This window comes from Sorex araneus, chromosome 11, assembly GCF_027595985.1.
Source record: "Sorex araneus isolate mSorAra2 chromosome 11, mSorAra2.pri, whole genome shotgun sequence".
NCBI classification, from domain to species: Eukaryota; Metazoa; Chordata; class Mammalia; order Eulipotyphla; family Soricidae; genus Sorex; species Sorex araneus.
In genome coordinates, this window is record NC_073312.1 from 34,633,968 (window position 1) to 34,653,028 (window position 19,061).

The window sequence follows — 19,061 nt, forward strand, 5'->3', positions numbered from 1 at the left end:
GCATTTTACTATTCCTTTACTTACTTGATTGTGTTTTTCTGTAGCGGTAAGAACAACAAGCTAATTATAGTTTATTCATAGATAAACAATGAAATTTATCTGTGAACAGATTTCTGGGGGCCAGAGAAATAGTACAGTCAGGTGCTTTTCACATGGCTGACCTAGGTTCAATTTCTGGCAACCCATAGGGTTTCCAAGCCCCTTCAAAAGTGACCTTTGAGCCCAGCACCAGGAGCAAGCCCTGAACACCACTGGGTGTCACCCAAAAAAATGTCAAAAAACAGGGACTGGAGCAATAGCACAGCGGGTAGGGTGTTTGCCTTGCACGCAGCTGACCCGGGTTTGATTCTCAGCATCCCATATGGTCCCCTGAACATCACCAAGAGTAAATCCTGAGTGCAGAGCCAGGAGTAACTCCTGTACAATGTACATCACCTGTACATTGCCAGGTGATGCAAAAAGGAAAAAAAAAAACTGGGCATCAGTAAAGAAGGGATGAAGTGAAGGGGTGGTAAGGTTGGAGACTTCATCACCGAATGCCTGAAACCCTATTGTAAACAACTTTATAAATCGTGGCATCTAAATAGAGATCTTTTTTAAAAAAAAATCAAAAAACAAATCAGAGAAATTATTTTGAAAGTTATTAGGATTTACAGATAATGATTTGTATTACTGCTTTATTGGGCTTTTAAAATGGTTCCCTTACTAACCTGTATGCCCGGGGCTGGTGGTTATTATATATTTTTTTTCCTCTTAGAGCTCTTAGTCAGGATCCAGAGATGCAGCACAACAGTTGAGGCAGTTTCATTAAATATGGATGACCCCAGTTGCATCCCCAATACCACATATGGTCCTGAGTGGGTCCTAAAAATTTTTTTTTAATTAAGTTTTAGGGCCATAGTGGTAGTACAGTGGGTAAGGCCTTTAGCCTTGCACACAGACAACCTGGGTTCAATCCCCAGTACCACATGTGGCCCCCTGAACTTGCCAGGAGTGAGCCCTGAGCTCAGACTCAGGAGTATGCTCTGAGCACAGTCTGGTATGCCGCTCCCCGCTCTCCAGAAATAGTTCTGCAGTTAGGGGCTAGTGCAGTAGTACAGAAGGCTGGACGCTTGCCTGCACAGGCTGACCCAGCTTCAATCCCTGGTACCTGTGTGGTCCCCTGAGCCCCACCAAGAGTGATCTCTGAGCACAGAGCCAGGAGTAAATCCTGACCCCAAAACAAAATAAAAACCGAGAATTTCTAATGTAAAATAAAAGTAGGGATGAGAAGGGGGGCTGGAGCGATAGCATAGTGGGTAGGGCGTTTGCATTGCGTGCGGCCGACCCAGGTTCGATTCCCAGCGTCCCATATGGTCCCCTGAGCACCGCCAGGGGTAATTTCTGAGTGCAGATCCAGGAGTGACTCCTGTGTATCATCAGGTGTGACCCAAAATGGATAAAAAAGTAGGGGTGAGGTGTGGGCTCTTTTTCCTCCTCAGAAGCCTGTGTTGCCTCTTAAATTGTGTCTCTCTCACACTCTCTCTTCTCCCACTTCTCCTCCCCATATCATATATCTTAAATAAAGCAAATTCACCTTTTTTTTTGGTGGGGGGAAACAGGGGCTATGCCTCATGATGTTCAGGGTTACTCCTGGCTCTGCACTCAGGAATCACTCTTGGAGGGCTCGGGGGACCATATGGGATGTCAAGGACCAAACCCAGGTTGGCTGTGTGCAAGGCAAGTGCCTTACCCACTTGTACTATCTCTTCAGCCCCTATATGACTTATTTTTAAAAAGTGAAAATCTGGGACAATATGAAGTATAATTGTACAGTAAAGGTAATAGAAGATATCTATACTCATTGTTAGGGTGGTGGAACTTCCCCACATCATCGGGGAATCCAGGGGCTGCTCCCAGCAATCTTTAATCTGATGTTTCCAGGCTTAACAGTTAAATGCTTGGGTCTGAGGTTCTGACCCAGTGGTGCTGGGGGCCATAGGGGCTATTTCTGGCAATGCCAGAGAATAAACTTGAGACCTGGCTTCTATGAGGTATGTACTGTAATCCCTGGAATCTCTCCTGTCCCTTCAGTGTCCATTTAAATTGTATTTCTAGAAGTAAGCCAAATGAACTGTTCATCTAAGTTTAGTTCTGTCACTCAGATCGAGGTCAATTACATATGAAACATTTTTGTAGTATGAAAAATGAAATTACTTTTAAATTGGCTAAGCTTTTAATGGTCATTTTTCTACCCATTTGTCTATCTTGTGTCATTCTGAGAATATCTAACTGTATAATCAGTTGAGTCTTCCTTAGTCAAACAGAAGCATATTATTTGATTGATACGATCACAGTTTTGTGTTATTTGGGGGCCTCTCCTGGGGGTTTTCTCTGGGCTGTGTCTTGGCTCTATGCTCAGGAATCACTCAGGACAGCAGTGCCAGGGATTGGACATAGGTCAGCTGAGTGCAAGGCAAGTACCATAACCTGTGTAATATCTTTGCAGCCCTGTGAGCAATTAATTTACTAAAATCTGAGTGGTTTCTCTGCAACTATTTTTCAGTACAGCTTGGTCATGTTGTTTCCTAGAAATTAAAGTATCTCACCCATAAAAACCTTTTATTATTATTTTTTTTTTGCTTTTCTTTTTTTTGGGGCGTGGGGGGTCACACCTGGCGATGCACAGGGGCTACTCCTGGCTCTGCACTCAGGAATTACTCCTGGCGGTGCTCAGGGGACCATATGGGATGCTGGGAATCGAACCCGGGTCGTCTGCATGCAAGGCAAACACCCTACCCGCTGTGTGTATTGCTCCAGCCCCACGTAAAGACCTTTTAACTTCCAGAAAGGATACTAAACTAAAATTAACTAGTCTGAGCTTAATTTGTGGGGTTGGTTTGTTTTTTTTTCTTTTTGGGTCACACTCCGGCAATGCATAGGGCTTGCTTCTGGCTCATGCACTCTGACGGTGCTTGAGGGACTAAATGGTATGCTCGGAATCAAACCCAGCGATTGCTCCAGCCCCCGAGCTTTAATTTTGACCATACCACTTACTGTATAGCTTGAAAAATTTGTGTGTATTAATGCCAGTGAAAGTGCTTTTGAAAACTGTAATGCATTCTGCCAGTATAGAGTAGCACTGACTTATATGAAGCCATGAATGACTGGTAGGTAAATTCTTTTTTTTTTTTTTCTTTTTTTTTTTTTATTAATAGTTTATTTTTAATTAGTGAGTCAACGTGAGGGTACAGTTACAGATTTATACATTTTTGTGCTCATGTTTCTTCCTTACAAAGTTTGATAACCCATCCCTTCTGGTAGGTAAATTCTTTTGGAAGATGCTTCTTAGGTAGTCTAATTGAAATTCCACATGTGAAATTCCACATGGTAAAAGTATTTGAATATCTCAGTAAAGATAAGGGTGAAGTTGGTTGTTTGAGTTTTTAAAACGAGGAGTGCTGGGGATATAGCACAGAGGCAGAACACTTGCTTTGCTTGTGTGACTGTGGGTTCAATTATCAGAGATGTCACACATGTACATGCATGCATACATACACAGACACACACACATAAACACAAACACATTCACATATGCGCACGTGCACACACACACACACACACACACACACACACACACAGAAAAAGAAGCTCCATGTGCAAAACTGCGTTGTCCAGGAATGTGTCACTAAAATTAGTTCCCCTAAACAACCATTCTGCAAGTTGTTTTCCAAAACAATGATTTTAATATCCTTGGGATTTAATGTTTAACACAAAATTGAAGTATTTTAAAATTTTGCCAGGAGTGTTTTTTTTTTCCTGAGTCAAATGAATTTGGAAATGCTTTCTTGAAGAACCTTAAATAGGCTAGTTTGTTGTAGGACTCCTTGGAATCTTTTATACACTAATCTTCATTATGAAGATTTAAGGAGACAGCACATAATTTTCACAAAATTCTCCCAAGGGGTGGTTTTGGGAGCGTTTAGGGTCCTGGGGGCCACATCCAGCAGTAGCCAGCCAGTCAGGCCCAGTTAGTGCCCAGCCAAAGAGGGTGTTGCTGCTCAGGGTTAGGGTGCCAGGGTCCACCAGGGCTGTACTCGTGTTGCTCAGGATTTTTTTTTTTAATTCTTCTGAAATGTACTGTCTCTCAGGATTAATGCATCAGGAATCTAGTTGGGAAAGTACTGTTTTCAGAGTATTCTCCAATATTTATTGTTCGGTTTTGTGGGGCACACCAACTGTATTCAGAGCTTATTCTTGGTTTTTTGTTCAGGGATCATTCTTGGCAGTACTCCGGACCATATGTGGTACCGGGATTTGAACCTGCCTTTGCTACCTGTTAGGCCGGTGCCATTACCACCTGTACCATTTCTCTAGCCCTCTTCTCCGGTGTTTTATTTATTTATTTTGTTTGAAGGCCACACCCAGAGGTGCTCAGAGGTTACTCCTGGCTCTGCATGCAGAGTCACTCCTGATGGACTCAGGGGACCATGTGAGATGCCAGGGATCAAACCCTGTTTGGCTGCGTGCATGGCAAGTACCTTGCACGCTGTGCTCTCTCTCCGGCCTTCTCCAGTGTTTCAAAATCAGAAGTTCAGTAAGCAGTCAACTATTTTCCCTGTCTTGGCCCCCCCCTTTTTTTTTTCAAGTGTGACTCACCCACCATAAATTTTTTTCTTATTGTGATGAAGAAAACACATAAAATCTCTACCTTCTTAACAGATTTTAAACATACATTACAGTATTGCCAATGTTAGACACAATAGTGTACAGATCACTGAAGTGTTTTATTTTGCATAAATGAAGCTGACACCTTTGACAGTCCCTCTGCCCTTAAGCCCTGCTAGCCACCACTCTGCTCTCTGCTCTGTGTGTCACTTAGTTGTATTCCCCATTAAGATGGAGCCATTCAGTATCACCCTTCTGTGACTGGGATTGTGTCATCAAGGCTCATCCATATGATTGCCTCCGTCAGAATTCTTTTTAAACAGTGAATAATATTCTACTGTGCTGCATTTTTTCTGTTTTTTGGTGACATTTGGGTTGCTTCCATACTTTGACTATTATAAATAATACTGCAAGGAACAAGACCATGCAAATACCTCTTTAAAAACCCAATTTTAATTCTTTTGAAAAAATACTCAGTATGGGATTTTTTTTTCTTTTGACTTTTTGGTTTTGGGCCATACCTAGCTCAGGTCTTACTCCTGACTTGAACTCAGGGATCACTCTGAGTGGAACTCAGGAGAACATCTATGTTGTTTGGGGTTAAGTCTCGGATGACTATTTGCAAATGCCCGAACCACTGTATTATGGCTCCAGACCCCAGAAGTGGGATTCTGAATATATTATTGCCTACTGACAGGGGGTGGGACAGGAAAATAGCTGTTGTGTACTCATGGCAGTGGAAGGACATTGAATAATGTCCCTTAGTAATTTATAGGGTTTTTATCTCATGAGTACTTGAGATTATTTTGTATATTTTAAGCAAAGAAGAAGGGAAAATATAAGGAATCAGTATACTATTGACAAATGTTCCCTCAATTAAACTTCTTGGTTTTAGCTTCATGCAGAAGACCCGAGAGACTGGCTTCTGATTAGCCAGTTTGGAGCGTCCTAATATTTGAATGTAAGGAACATTGTGCTAAGCTCAGCCATAGCATAGATTGGCTCTGAATAGTGGAACCCCGCAGAATAGCCTATTTTAAAACTTCAATAGGATGTTATGTATTGTACCATTCTTTGCAAGCACTTTATATATTTCACATATTTTTTCTTCATCTCTTCCTGGGATACATCTTGGTCCTGAATTTTACTTCGAGACTCCCAAAGGCTTCATATTTTTAGCCTGAGTAAAGATCAGTATGACCCAGTAACCATATAACAGAAGCACTGTGAATACTAAACCTTGTCCCTTGCCACAGTTAGAATATCAGACTGGATATTAAAGGAAGTGATGGTTCTGATGATCTATGCCTGACTGTCTGCCTGCAGTCTGAGCACAGACCCCTGCAACCCACCCGATATTCTGCTGCTGCACTGACCCCACCTAAAAAGGTTTGGAAGCTTCCCAGCTTTGTGCTTGGTTTGACCCTTTGAAAGAAATCGATACCCAGAGTGAGTTCTAATATGGCCAGAACTGATTCCACCTGTACATATTTTGAAGCACTGGGAATCTTGGAGCCTTTGGCTAGAAATAGATTCTTTTTTTATTTAAAGGAGTTCAGGTCGGGGCTGGAGTGATAGCACAGCGGGTAGGGCGTTTGCCTTGCACGCGGCTGACCTGGGTTCGATTCCCAGCATCCCATATGGTCCCCTGAGCACCGCCAGCAGTAATTCCTGAGTGCAGAGCCAGGAGTAACCCTCTGCATTGCCAGGTGTGACCCATAAAGCGATATATATATATATATATGTATATATATATATATATACACACATATTTAGGCCACATCGTTTGGGACTCAGGGAAGCTCTCCCTGTGGTGCTCAGCAGAACCATGAGGCGTGAGTGGCCCTAACTCCCTCTCGAAGAGCAGGTACTCCAGCCCTGGCATCATCTCTGCAGACAGGGGTCTGATTGCTGGTGATCACTCATCATATCAAAGTAACGATCTTGGGAAGACATGCAAGATTTGGGGCCCTAGCTGTCAGTAGAAAGGTCTTGGTGCTTGCGAATTCTTTCTTAAAAGAGCTGACCAAACCTCTCATAAGGCAGAGGAAGCTGAAGCCCCTGACGTTGTGACAGAGCCAGTCAGTGGACACAGAGATTCTGTCCTTCAATATCCTGGGCTAGGGTGGGAATCATGGCGGTTCGGCTCTCTGAAGATTTTTTTCCTTGTTGTTTTTGTTTTGGAGGGGCACACCCAGAAGTGCTCAGGGACTCCTCCTGCAGTGCTCAACAGACAGTGTTGAGACTCAAACCCTGACCTCCAGCATGCAAAGCATCCACTCAGTCCTTTGAGCTACCTCTCCAGAGGCCCATTCAGTTTAATTTTAAATGATTAATAAACATATTTAATGATTATCTTATCCCTTTTTCTGCACATAATTACTCTTCTGCTACTAGAAGTTATATTGAAACTGATTTTTTTGAGAGGGACACACCTGATGATGCTCAGGGGTTATTCCAACTCTGCATTCAAAAATTACTCCTGGCATTGCTCAGGGGACCATATGGGATGCTGGGGATCAAACCCAGATCTGCCACTTGCAAGGCAAGAGCCTTACCTGCTGTACTATCCCTCTGGTCCCAAGACTGATTTTTATTCACATCTTAACTCCCGTTCCCAAGCATTACAGGTAGAAAACAGATTAGTGGGTGAATCTGTGGATCATGGAAAATATTGTCAGCTGGTTCTTTGTTTCAGAAAAACGTTATCCTGTTTTAAATTTTCTTTTCAAAATTTACTTTAGCTAAGGGAATGTGCTTATAATGGTGTTGACAGTTACAGTCTTGGAAACGCAGCTGAAAACATGATGTTAAGTCCAGAGCCTCACAATCTCTGCACTATAAAAATGAAGCAAATGTGTGGACATGAGCTCATAGAACCACATTCTGAACCATAGGAAAGGCCTGTGGATGATTTTTAAATTTTTCGTTGAAAAAAAAAAAAGTCCTTCCTTTGTCTTGCACTTAAAAATATAGAAAGTGGGGTCTGGGGAGATAGTCTAGCAGTCGGGGTGCTTGCCTTGCATGTGGCCAACCCAGGTTCAGTCCCTCGCACCAAGGATGGTCCCTGAGCCACGAGTGATCGCCAAGAGTGATCCCTGAGTGCAGAGCCAGGAGTAAGCCCTGAGCACGCACTGTGACCCAAAAAATAAAACAAAACAAAAAAGTGAAAAATGGTAAGTCCCAGCCTTTGAAAGATTAAAAGGCAATGAGATCCAAACCATCTCCCATGTGTCTTTTTTATTAATCTACCTCAGATCACTCCTAAAATTAATTTACAGCAGTAAGTTTGCCGTGCCTGGAAAGTTGTGGGTAATTTTGTGAAGGAAAAGCTGATTTCATATTGGTGTCTCAATTTCCTAATCATGTCATCTCCTTTCTAAAAAAACAGGATTTCAGCTCATAGTCAAAAAATTTATACTGAAACATGTTTAGTATTCCTGCCCCAGTGAAGGGTCTGAGTTGGCCGTTATAAAGACAGTGTTTGTGTTAACCAGGCGTGTGCCTGAGGTTGCCCTGGGGGTTTGCCTCTACCCTCCTCTCTCAGTTGTGTTGGAAACCAGGGGTCACTGGCTCTGGCCGTAATGCTTGCACACACTAGTGGAAGGGCACTGGAGCTCACGCACAGCAAGGAAGCCACCGGCTAGTGCTTCCAGAAGCTCAGCTATGTTTTAGTTCAGCAGGATGTAATCATCGATGTAATCATCACTCCACTCAGCAGGAGGATGGGTGCTGGGGGTTCGTAAGGGGCCTTGAACTTCCATGGAGGGAGCTGCCCCATCGGGCACTCACCCAGGCCCCTGTCATGATTTCCAGACATGGATAAATGGAATCACACACAAGAAGATTGGTATACTAATCTAATCTAATTGTGCCATATAGGAATTAATCTCAATAAAGCTATGTTTAAAAAAATCTTTTTTCTGGGGTCTGGAGCGATAGCACAGCGGGTAGGGCGTTTGCCTTGCACGCGGCTGACCCGGGTTCTAATCCCAGCATCCCATATGGTCCCCTGAGCACCTCCAGGAGTAATTCCTGAGTGTAGAACCAGGAGTAACCCCTGTGCATGCCGGGTGTGACCCCAAAAGAAAAAAAATTTTTTTCTGTTTTTGGACCACGCCAGGCGATGCTCAGGGATTATTCTTGACTGCACTCGGGAATTACTCCTGGCAGTACTCAGGGACCATAAGGGGTACCAGGGAGTGAACCCAGGTCAGCTGCATGCAATACCTGCTGTACTATCACTCCAGCCCCAAGCCTGTACATTTGTCCCAATTAAATGATATCCTTCACATGGCCTTCTTTTCCAGCCTGTTTACTCTCTTTTCCAAAACACTCACTTCTTCCCACTTTCAACTCCCTGTAAGCTGCCTTCCCTGCCATGTGATTGCTTGGTATCTAAAAGAGTCGCTGGGGCTATTCCCTTTCCCACAGGGTACACTGCCATAGGCACAGACCAGCTGCTGGTGTCCTTGTCTCACCTCTGGCATATCATTCAAAATGAGCCCGAGCTTGGCTGATGTGTCCCTTTTCAGTAGTCTTTTCTGAGGAGAAGGAGCTCTTGGCCTGGGACGGGTGTATGAAGCCTCTGCAGCGTCTCCTCTCTGCTCCCAGGTGTTGCTCGGTCCTTTATTGACTTTGGTTCTGTTGTTGAGTGATACTGAAATAGTGGCAGATCTTTCCTCCAGCTTTTTTGGAAACAACAGCGACAACATGGATGGCCAACGGTTTATGAAAGAACGACTGTCTTTTTCTGTCTAACCTTTCAAATATGTCATTCTCTTTGTCCTGCTTTGTATAACCCCGCTGCGTCCCAGGGTTCTCTCAGTTTTCCTTTTCCTTATTTGGGTAATGCCTGTGGTGTGGGTTCCGGTGTCTGTGTCTGCAGCCCCTTTTGAAGCAGTTTGGTGATGATCAGCCCTACTGTTGACACCTCACGGGGGTCACAGAGCAGTGACCTTGATTGGTCTCTCCAAGACATTACAGCTTAATGATGGTCCAGGGTGATATTTAGGTGCTTAGTGGAAACCCCTCCCTTTAAAAAAAAACTTACATATCTGTATATGGGGGAAATAGAATTAATTTGGATAGTGATGAAACATCAAATAATAGTACATAGGCCATTAGGATATAGTAAAACTACAAATATCTTTTTCTCACACACACCCCCACTACAAATATCTTTAAGAAATTCTCTCATAGACTTTATTATTTTAGAAAGAACTATTGTTCTCCATTGCATTTCAGTATTCAATATACCAGCTGCAAGGACTAGGTTCAAATGAATTCATCACTTCAGTATGTTGAATAGGCTCAGAATCCAATTTACTGGCAAGGAATATGTTCAGATGAATGAATTCAGTTGAATGAATCCATTTGAGCCAAAATAATGATTCTTTAGTTTAATGCCCCTTTAATACCATCATCTTTCTGAAGCTCCTTCTCTTTGTTTACTTCAGTGGTCAGAGATATGGCTTACGTGTCGCCCTTTGAGGCGAGAGTTAGAGAGTTCAGAGGTAACCAACTTGCACAGGTACATTTGTGGCCATTTTCAGTCGTGCTGTGTGTCTGCCCCTCAGGGTAAGCCTCTGCCCTGCAGGTCAGCACCTTGTCCGCAGGTACCGGAGGCAGCTTTGCAGCAGTGTCTCCCCTTGCCCTTCTTGGGGTTAGCTCTGTGGACTCTTTTCTGTTTGGTTTTGGCTTTTATTCTTGTTTTGCTTCATTTGTGGTTTTATTGATTAGCCCCACGTAGGGCCTGTGTGTTTATGTTTCCTGGAGAGAAAGTACAGTGGTTAGGACACCTTCTGGCACATGGCTGACTCAGGTTCAATCCCCAGCTCTTCCCGGAGTATTTCCTAAACCCAGACCCAGGAAGCGCTAAGCACAGCCAGGTGATGCCCAACCCTCCTTCACTGCCCCCTCCCACCTAAAAAAAAAAAAAACTTTTTTTTTTTTCTTTTTGGGTCACACCCAGCAATGCTCAGGGGTTACTCCTGGCTCTGCACTCAGGAATTACTCCTGGCAGTGCATGGGGGACCGTATGGGATGCCGGGGAATGAACCCAGGTCGGCCGTGTGCAAGGCAAACGCCCTACCCACAGTACTATCGCTCCAGCCCCTGATTGTCTAGCTTTAAAGTCCAAATGAAAATGACTGGAAGTGCAGATTCATAAAAGACATTGGAAGGTGTTAGACTTTGAAGGGGTGGGGCCAGTGCACTAGAACAGCAGATTGGGCACTTGCTTCACATGTGGCTGCCTGTGGATTGAGCCCAGAGCTCCGGCTGGCAGCTCCTGCATGTCCAGCTCGTGGAGCCGTAGCTGTGGCTCTGTACCTGTGGCTTCTGTGCCGTTTTTTCCCAATCCATTTTCCAGCTGTGGTGCATATTCTTTTTTCTTGCCAGTATTGACTTTTTCCCCCTTTTCTTGCCATTTAAATTTAATATTAGGCTAGAGATATGACTGGGAATAGTGGGATTGCTCTTCGTAAGTGAGAAGTACTGTCCTCGCACCACCAAATTTTTTTATTTTTACACAATCCATTGATCTCCTTCTGGCGTTTCTTGGTTTCTATTCTGATTACAAAAGCGTATTCTGGGTACAGGTTTCTGCTCAGCCTTAGAGTGTTTGTAAGGCCTTGATTTTCACAGCCAACATTGCCTCCCCACCCAACAGAAGAGGAAAGCCTACCATCTCTTACTTCATACATATTAAGATTTAAATATATATATATATATATATCAGTACTTCCTTTCCTTCCTTCTTTTCTTCCTTCCATCCTTCCTAGTTTTAATCTTTCTTCATGTAGATTCCTGTGTATATACGGTTCAGCTTAATTCAAAGTAATCTATAGTTTTTGTTACAATTGCAAGTAAAATTTTAGGGGTGTTCGTTACTAGAATAGGATGAAGTTACTCACCTGGCTGTGCTCAACTGTGCTTGTGTGACCGCACCGCGCCAGGAAGCAAACCTGGGCCTCCCATGGGTGTGTATCAGGCCCTGTGGGCTGTGTCTGGCCCTAAAGAAAGGTTCAATCCCAAGCCACACCTGGTCCCCAGACCACCACCAGGAGCCGCCCCTGAGCACTGCTGGGTGGGGCCCCAAAATAAGCAAAATAGAACTGGGTGTATAAATGATCTTTCTAGGGTGTTGTAAATGTCTCAGGACTGGATTAAAGGTGGTATAGCAACACAGCATTGTGAATGTACTCAAATGTTCACTTTACATAAAAGGTTGATTTTTTATGACCTTAACCTCAATTTTTAAAACATAACTTAGGGGCTAGAGAGATAGTACAGAACGTAGGGTGTTTGCTTGCAAATGGCATACCTGGGTTCGGTCCTTGGTATCTTATGAGATTCCCCCCAAGCACTGCCAGGAGAAATTCCTGAGTGTAGTAGAGCCAGTAGCAAGGCCAGAGCATTGCCTGTGTGATCCCAAATCAAAATAATATTATAAAAAATTGAAAAAGAAAACACCAGGGGCTGGAAAGATAGTACAGTTGGTAAGACTTTTGCTTTTGCTGTGCACATGAATGAGCCAAGTTATTGTGACCAGGAGTGATCTGAGCACAGAGGCAAGAGTAAGCTCTGAGCACCTCTTGGTGTGGCCCCAACTGGAAAAAGAAAGAAAGAAAGAAAGAAAGAAAGAAAGAAAGAAAGAAAGAAAGAAAGGAAGGAAGGAAGGAAGGAAGGAAGGAAGGAAGGAAGGAAGGAAGGAAGGAAGGAAGAGAGAGAGAGAGAAAGAAAGAGAGAAAGAAAGAAAAACACTGAAGGAGGGACAAGATCCTCTTAACTAGAATGCCACTTTTATACCTAAAGTTGTAACTTTAAAAAACAAATTCAAAATATGGGGCTGGCATGCAACCAATCCCGGCTCAATCCCTGACACCACAGATACCACATATGTTCCCCTGAGCTCTAGCAGGAGTGATCCCTGGGTGCAGAGTCCAAAGTAACCCCTGAGCATCGGTGGCTCTGAGCTCGCCTTCGCCAGCATAGTCAGAAAGCTTCCATGCCAGACTTGAATCTTCCTTGGTGCTCTTTCGATACTTATAGATAGTATAAAAGGCTCTTGGCCACTTCCGCTATTTCCTCTTGATGAGTGTGAATTCTTTTCCAGATCCGTCTTCTCTCTGACTGCTGAGCCTCCTCGTGTAGGCCTGAACCCGGGGGTAACCCCAAAACCCCCAGCTCAAGTCTGCAGGGAACTGGCCACCTCAGGCTTCTCGTTCCTCGCATGCTTCTTTTTCTGCCAAAATGAATTCGTCCACTCTGCTTGGACCCCGCCTGAGTGCTAAGCAACTTGGCTTCTGTCAGCGGCCCATGGCTTTATACCCACTCGCCTGCAGGGATACTCCCCAGAAGGGCTCTGAGGCTCATGAGCGAAGGTGACCCAGGTCACATACTCACCACCTCTGGCCTAGTTCCTCACCTTTAAGGTGAAAATAGGGCACTGGAGCCATAGTACAGTGGGGAGGGCGTTTGCCATACATGAAGCCAACCCGGCTTCAATTCCCAGCATCCCACATGGCCCACTGAGCACTGCCAGGAGTAATTTCTGAGTGCAGAGCCAGGAATAATCCCTGTGACCCAAAGAAAGCCCCCCCCCCCAAAAAAAAAAGGATGAAAACCTTAATGAGGTTCTTTTTCTGAAGATCTGGGCTGGGGATGTGGGAAAACTGCAGTAAACTATTAGTTCTTGCTTTGGGTTTTCATTTAATACTTCATTGCTTCAATTCGAGTCTAAAATTCCCTACACCCCTTCCTCTCCTCCCCTACTCCCCTGCCAAGGTCTGTATGGAAAGCTTACCTCTGTTGAAGCTTCTAGTCTTGTGGCTAATAATTATGGGAGGTAAAGAATAGGCAGTAGAAAATGTTCCCCCTTGATTTTTTTCTTTTTGGGGCCACACCTATTGGTGCTCAGGGGTAACTCCTGTGTCTGTGCTCAGGGATTATACCTAGTGGTGCCAGGGAATTGAACCCCCATCAGCTGCATGCAAGGCAAATGCCTTCCCCCTGTTCTGTCTTTCTGGACACCCCAAAACTATGTATATTATTTCTTAGATTTGGGGCCACACCCGGCAGTGCTCAGGAATCACACTGGCAGGGCTCAGGGAACTATTTAGGATGCCAGAGATTGAACCCGGTGTGCAAAGCAAGTATTATCTCTCTCAAAATATTTTTAAATTATTATAGCACCATTTTAACATTTCACTAGTCCCACATTTTGTCCGCCACTCTTCGCTTGCAGTCCTGTGATTAGTCTTCTGAGAAACTGAGGTAGCCTCTTCGGCCTGCCTCACCAGCCTGTGCCATTCCTGCTCTCTGGCTTGGGTCCTACCAGGAATGTTATCTCCGAGCGCGCGCCCTTCTGGACTCCCCTCCTAGCTGCTGCCTTCCCCAGCATGGTCTTCCTTGCCTCTCACTGCCACATGCCGCTAGACTGGGGGATTTCAGTCCATGAGCATCTGCCTGGGCTGCCTTAACTCCTCGCCAGCACACCTGGACTTCTATAGACACTGTTAAACCCAAATGTCTGTCTGTTTTAGGGGTGGGGAGACCACACTGGGCGGTCCTCAGGGCCTCTCCTGGCCCTGCTGGGTCAGCCACAGCTGCATCTAAGCGAGGACCTTAACCTCTGTGCTCTCTCCAGCCCCATCAAGTCTGCATGTATACATGAGACTCATTTTGCAGGTGTGCGTGCGTGCGTGTGTGTGTGTGTGTGTGTGTTGTGCCCACCTTACAGGCCTGCAGATAGAGCAGACAGAAGTAGAGCATGGTTAAGGATTTGCCCATGAATTCCCCACTGGCCAGTCAAGGAGCACACTGAGCCCCATCCTCCATTAGCTGATTTCAAGCCAGAAACACACATCACTTTCCTTCATAAACTTTGAAAAGGAAGAAAAAAAGACAGAACGAATAAAAAGAAGCTTTGCTAAACTTTTCCTTTTCCTCTTTGGGTGCAGGTGGAAGTGAAGCCATATGTGCTGGATGATCAGATGTGTGATGAGTGCCAGGGCACGCGCTGTGGTGGGAAGTTTGCCCCATTCTTCTGTGCCAACGTCACCTGTCTGCAGTATTACTGCGAATACTGCTGGGCGAGCATACATTCCCGCGCCGGGCGGGAGTTCCACAAACCGCTGGTGAAGGAGGGAGGCGACCGCCCTCGCCACGTCCCGTTCCGCTGGAGCTGAGCCCAGGGCAGACCCAGCCACAAGTACTGGAATAGATAACAGAGAGGGAAAAGAGTGGGCACTGCCTCAGGGCTTACAGTGTTCTGGAAATCTGTGCATTTGTTCTCGATTTTTAAAGAAGAAATGGGTCTTTTTATTATTATTATTATTTTTATTATTATTCTTTACAGTCATATTACTGAACTCAGTGTCCAGTATAATGCAGAATTGCAGAGTGTATAACGGTACTGATTTGCACTTTGATTCACACCTTTATCTGCTTGGTACCTTAATTTCTTCCACCTGATTTGTCACTCGACAGTATGTAGACTACCATTCTCATCAGCAGCCATCAGGTTGATGTCTGTGATATTTTTTGTTGTTGTTGTGTTGTTTTTATGATTGTTTTTGAACTGGAGCATGCACTTATTTTCAGAAACTTAGAGAGCTGCCCCTAGGAGAAGACTTACCAAAGGTAATGCTGAGTAGCTGGCACACGTAGCAAAAACTTCACAACAATTCAGCAGTCATTAGTAGGGGTCATTAGAGTAAGGATAACCCTTAATGAAAATAAGCCTTTAGTTGCTCTCTGTTTTGACATGTAAGGATACCTCATAAGCTAAATCTTTTTTTTTTTTCCTTCATGTTTGATTTTTGTTTTGCTGAGGATTTTGGTTAGATCTTTTAGTGTTATGTAAATTTATGCTGCAATAGCTTTTGCTGCTATTAAAATGGTATTAATAATACCATAATACTCTATTCAGGCTAAGGTATCAATTAAAAAAAAAAAAACCCAACAACACACTTTTGTGATTTAGAATCAGCTGCCGACAGGAGATCAGAATAGACCAGAAAGCCTCAATGGAAGGTCACGATTTCTGACTGCATGTTTACTTAATCAGGTTGCTGCATGCAATAAATTTTATATCCAATGTCTAGTATAACACCTTCCCACAATGCACAAATTAAGAATCTATATAAGCTATAAAATACTGATTTTTTTAAAGGATTTTTTTCATTCAAAGAATCGGTAATGGACTGGAGGAAGGCATGCCTCAGTGAACGGAATGCTTCTGAGATGAGGACGAGCCCCTACAGAATGCCCCATATTACAACCAATAGAAAACCTAGGTGTAGGATATTCTTAAAGCAAATTTGTGGATGGTAGATGAAGTACTTTGCGGTGCTCTGTTATATATTGTGCAATTTATTTTATATAGTAAAGTGATTATGTCTAACTGTGATCAAACTTAACTGTTTAAAGCCTCTGTGTCAGACATTAACAAACTTGACGGTTCCTAACTGGTATATTATTAACTAACACATGAGCTCTTAGTTACAATCTCCTAGTGCTTGCACCATTTTACATAGCTTCATACCTTGTCCAAAAAAACCAAAGAGCTCATCTTAGCTTACAAACACTAGGAATATATACAGTATATAGAGATAAGTTGTCAGATTGACAAACTAGGCACATTTTAAGGAAGTTTTGTGATGGTAATGCTAAAGAAATGTCTGTACAAACTAGGATGGCCTGGACAGGGCTGGTTGTCTGTGTGAGAAATTAACTACTTAATTCCCTGGACTTATCCTGTAAAGCTTGAATAGAATTAAGACCTGCTAGTACTACCATGGACATTTTTTTAGCATTCACTTTTGGGCCACAGATAGTAATATATATAAACACACACGATGATTGTGAAATTATGTAAATTTTTTTTTTTAATCTTCCTATGTTTTGGAATTCGGGGACAATCTGACTGGATATGACACTGCAGAATAGTTTTAAGTTGCTATGTTTTATGTGCTGTGATGTCCTGGTACTGTCTTAAGTTAATATTGCTTGTTTTTTGTTTTGTCGTTTTGTTTCTTCAGTGTTCAGTTGCAATTACCAGCTCTCAAATTATAGTTTGTTTTCAAAAAGGAAAAACAAAATAATAGATAATAGTTTTTTACAGAATTAAAAAAAAATGCGTATTAGAATTCTCCCCTTTTGCGGTTACCTCTGGGCTTTTTGGTAATGATTGCTTTTTTCCAGCCCAGCTGTGGTTTTCTGTTTGTTTGTTTTCTATGTTTGTGGTTTTTTTTTTCATCTGTACAAGAAATTTTGTTATGCACTACTACTTTTTGTATTCTAGACAGTTTTCAAAAGTTGGCTGAAGATCTGTTTGTTTTAAGGAAAAAGGCATGCTTTCTGACCGACATGATCTTTTGCAATACCTCAATTTTGAAATATAGGAAAGAAAATGATATTTTCTAAGTAAGTTTATTCAGAAAAATATATATTAATTTAATTCTGCAAGAAAAATGATTTAACAGATGGGTAACTTTATTTTTTTCATGCTTATTTGTGTTTTTTGAAAATGAAGAAGTTAGAGCTTTATAACTATAATATTAAAGATCATATCTAACTACAGAAATCTACCTAATTATGTGAAAGAAGCAAAACTTTTTGAAGAAGCACCCCTCCTTTCATGTACTAAAATAACACTGAGATTTAAAAGAAAAAAGAAAGTTGGAAGATTGTACAGCAAAAGGTGAAAGTGAAGGCAAGAAAAACCTTGTCATAAAGAATAGGCTACAAATAATAAACTCCATTTGGTGCTGAAAGTTGTGAATAGATGGTGGAAACTACTTTCCCTTAATTTGTATATTTATAATCCAGCGTTGATTGTGCTCGACTGACCAGGATTGTGAAAGAGTTCTTCTGTTTGTATTTTTTTAAAGAAAACTTTTTTAGTTTATTAAATTATAACATGTTCCCTTTTGTTTTGTAAATAAATGTGCCCCAAGTTGTTAATGTTATAGTAAAAGAGAGGGTCCTTCAAAAGAAAATTATTTTTTAAAACAGAGGTGTTCTGACCTGCAACTTGACTGGGAAGGGCCTGGCTGTCACAGGCCCTGTGACTGGGCCCTTTCCTCGATGTGACACTTGAACTAGTCGATTTTTTGAAGGCTAAAACCTAACCTCGACTATTTGTTGTTATGTGCAATACTGTTTGTACTGTTTGTATAAAAAATAGAAAAAAAAAGAAAAGAAAAAAGGCATAAATCTTTATTGCAGATTTATTTTCATTGCAGACTTTAGACATTGTGATTCACTGAAATCATTTTTCTACTGTCAAATATGTACCTTTTCTTCATGCTGGTATTTTTTCAATAGTAATGTAGCCTTTGTACTGAGACAAATTTTCATTGTTATTTTTAGAAAGATTTTTTGCTAAGAAAAAAATTAAACATATTTACATATTTTTCATTTTATTTCGTATTTTCTTTAAGGAGTGCTTTCTCAATCATTAATAGAGTTGTTTCTGGGAGGGACTTTCATATCTGGTCAATGTCATAATATTATTTTGTATTTTTACTTGGAATAAATTAATTTTATGATGCTAATTCTTTAAAAGTTTATTTTTTTCATTTTCAGTTATTTTTTGAAGCTAAAACCTTTGTAATATTGTTACTAAAGTGTCTAGTTTTTTGAAATGCAAAGCTTTATGTATTAACTTGCTGATGTGGTTTACAATAGTGTGACAACGATGAAAATGGTTGGTTCTGTAAAGTGACTGGAAAATGTAACGAATAATTGGGTAATAAAATGACAGAATGAGCAGAACATGTGAGATTTGACAAGCCTTTTCCTTTGTTCTAGTGGTTCAGTGTAAGACTAGGGATGTCGCAGTGCGTTTATACAACACCAGGTGCGGCTAAATCTGTGGCCCAATAATCACGTCATCCCTCCTCCAATATCGCCCATTTTAAAACGTGGCCAGGTCTACTTTCCCCCCCTCTAACTTCATACTTCCTTTGTGTGTACTTGAACACAGGCAAATCTGCCGCCAACTGCTGTCGGTGTGCCACGCAATGCCTGGGTCCATCTGAGAATCAGGAAGTTGCTGAGAGGACACAGCGGTCTGTGTAGTCAGGCTGGAACCCAAGTGTCTCACCTGTTGCCCCCCCCCCCCATCTGGCTGGCGTGGCACACGAAGGAAGCACACTTGGACATCACCTCCGTATCTAGATAGCCTTGATCATCATCTTCCTCCTCCCCCCTCCTCTGACCTGTGCTTCTTGTTTGTTCCTTCATGTGGTGCCACATTTTGCCACTCCCAACATGACCTGTGTGCCCTCCTGCTGCTTTCCTGCCCTCACCTCACCAGGAAAGCGTGCTTTTAAGGTGGCATGTCATGATGGCACCTAAAATTGAACAGACACCAAAACTTAAACTGCAAAACTGGTGTTGTA

General features: G+C 42.6%; 1 protein-coding gene across 11 annotated transcripts in view; it reads left to right on the plus strand.

Moving 5' to 3' along the window:
• Positions 1-18,432, plus strand: part of CPEB3 (cytoplasmic polyadenylation element binding protein 3) — a 203,363-nt gene extending 184,931 nt beyond the window's left edge. For all 11 annotated transcript variants that reach the window (XM_055118878.1, XM_055118875.1, XM_055118881.1 and 8 more), the window contains one exon: positions 14,613-18,432. In XM_055118878.1, coding sequence (XP_054974853.1) covers positions 14,613-14,840 — 228 coding nt within the window. In that variant the 3' untranslated portion in view covers positions 14,841-18,432. The remainder of the gene's footprint in view (positions 1-14,612) is intronic.
• The last annotated feature ends 629 nt before the right edge of the window (positions 18,433-19,061 follow it).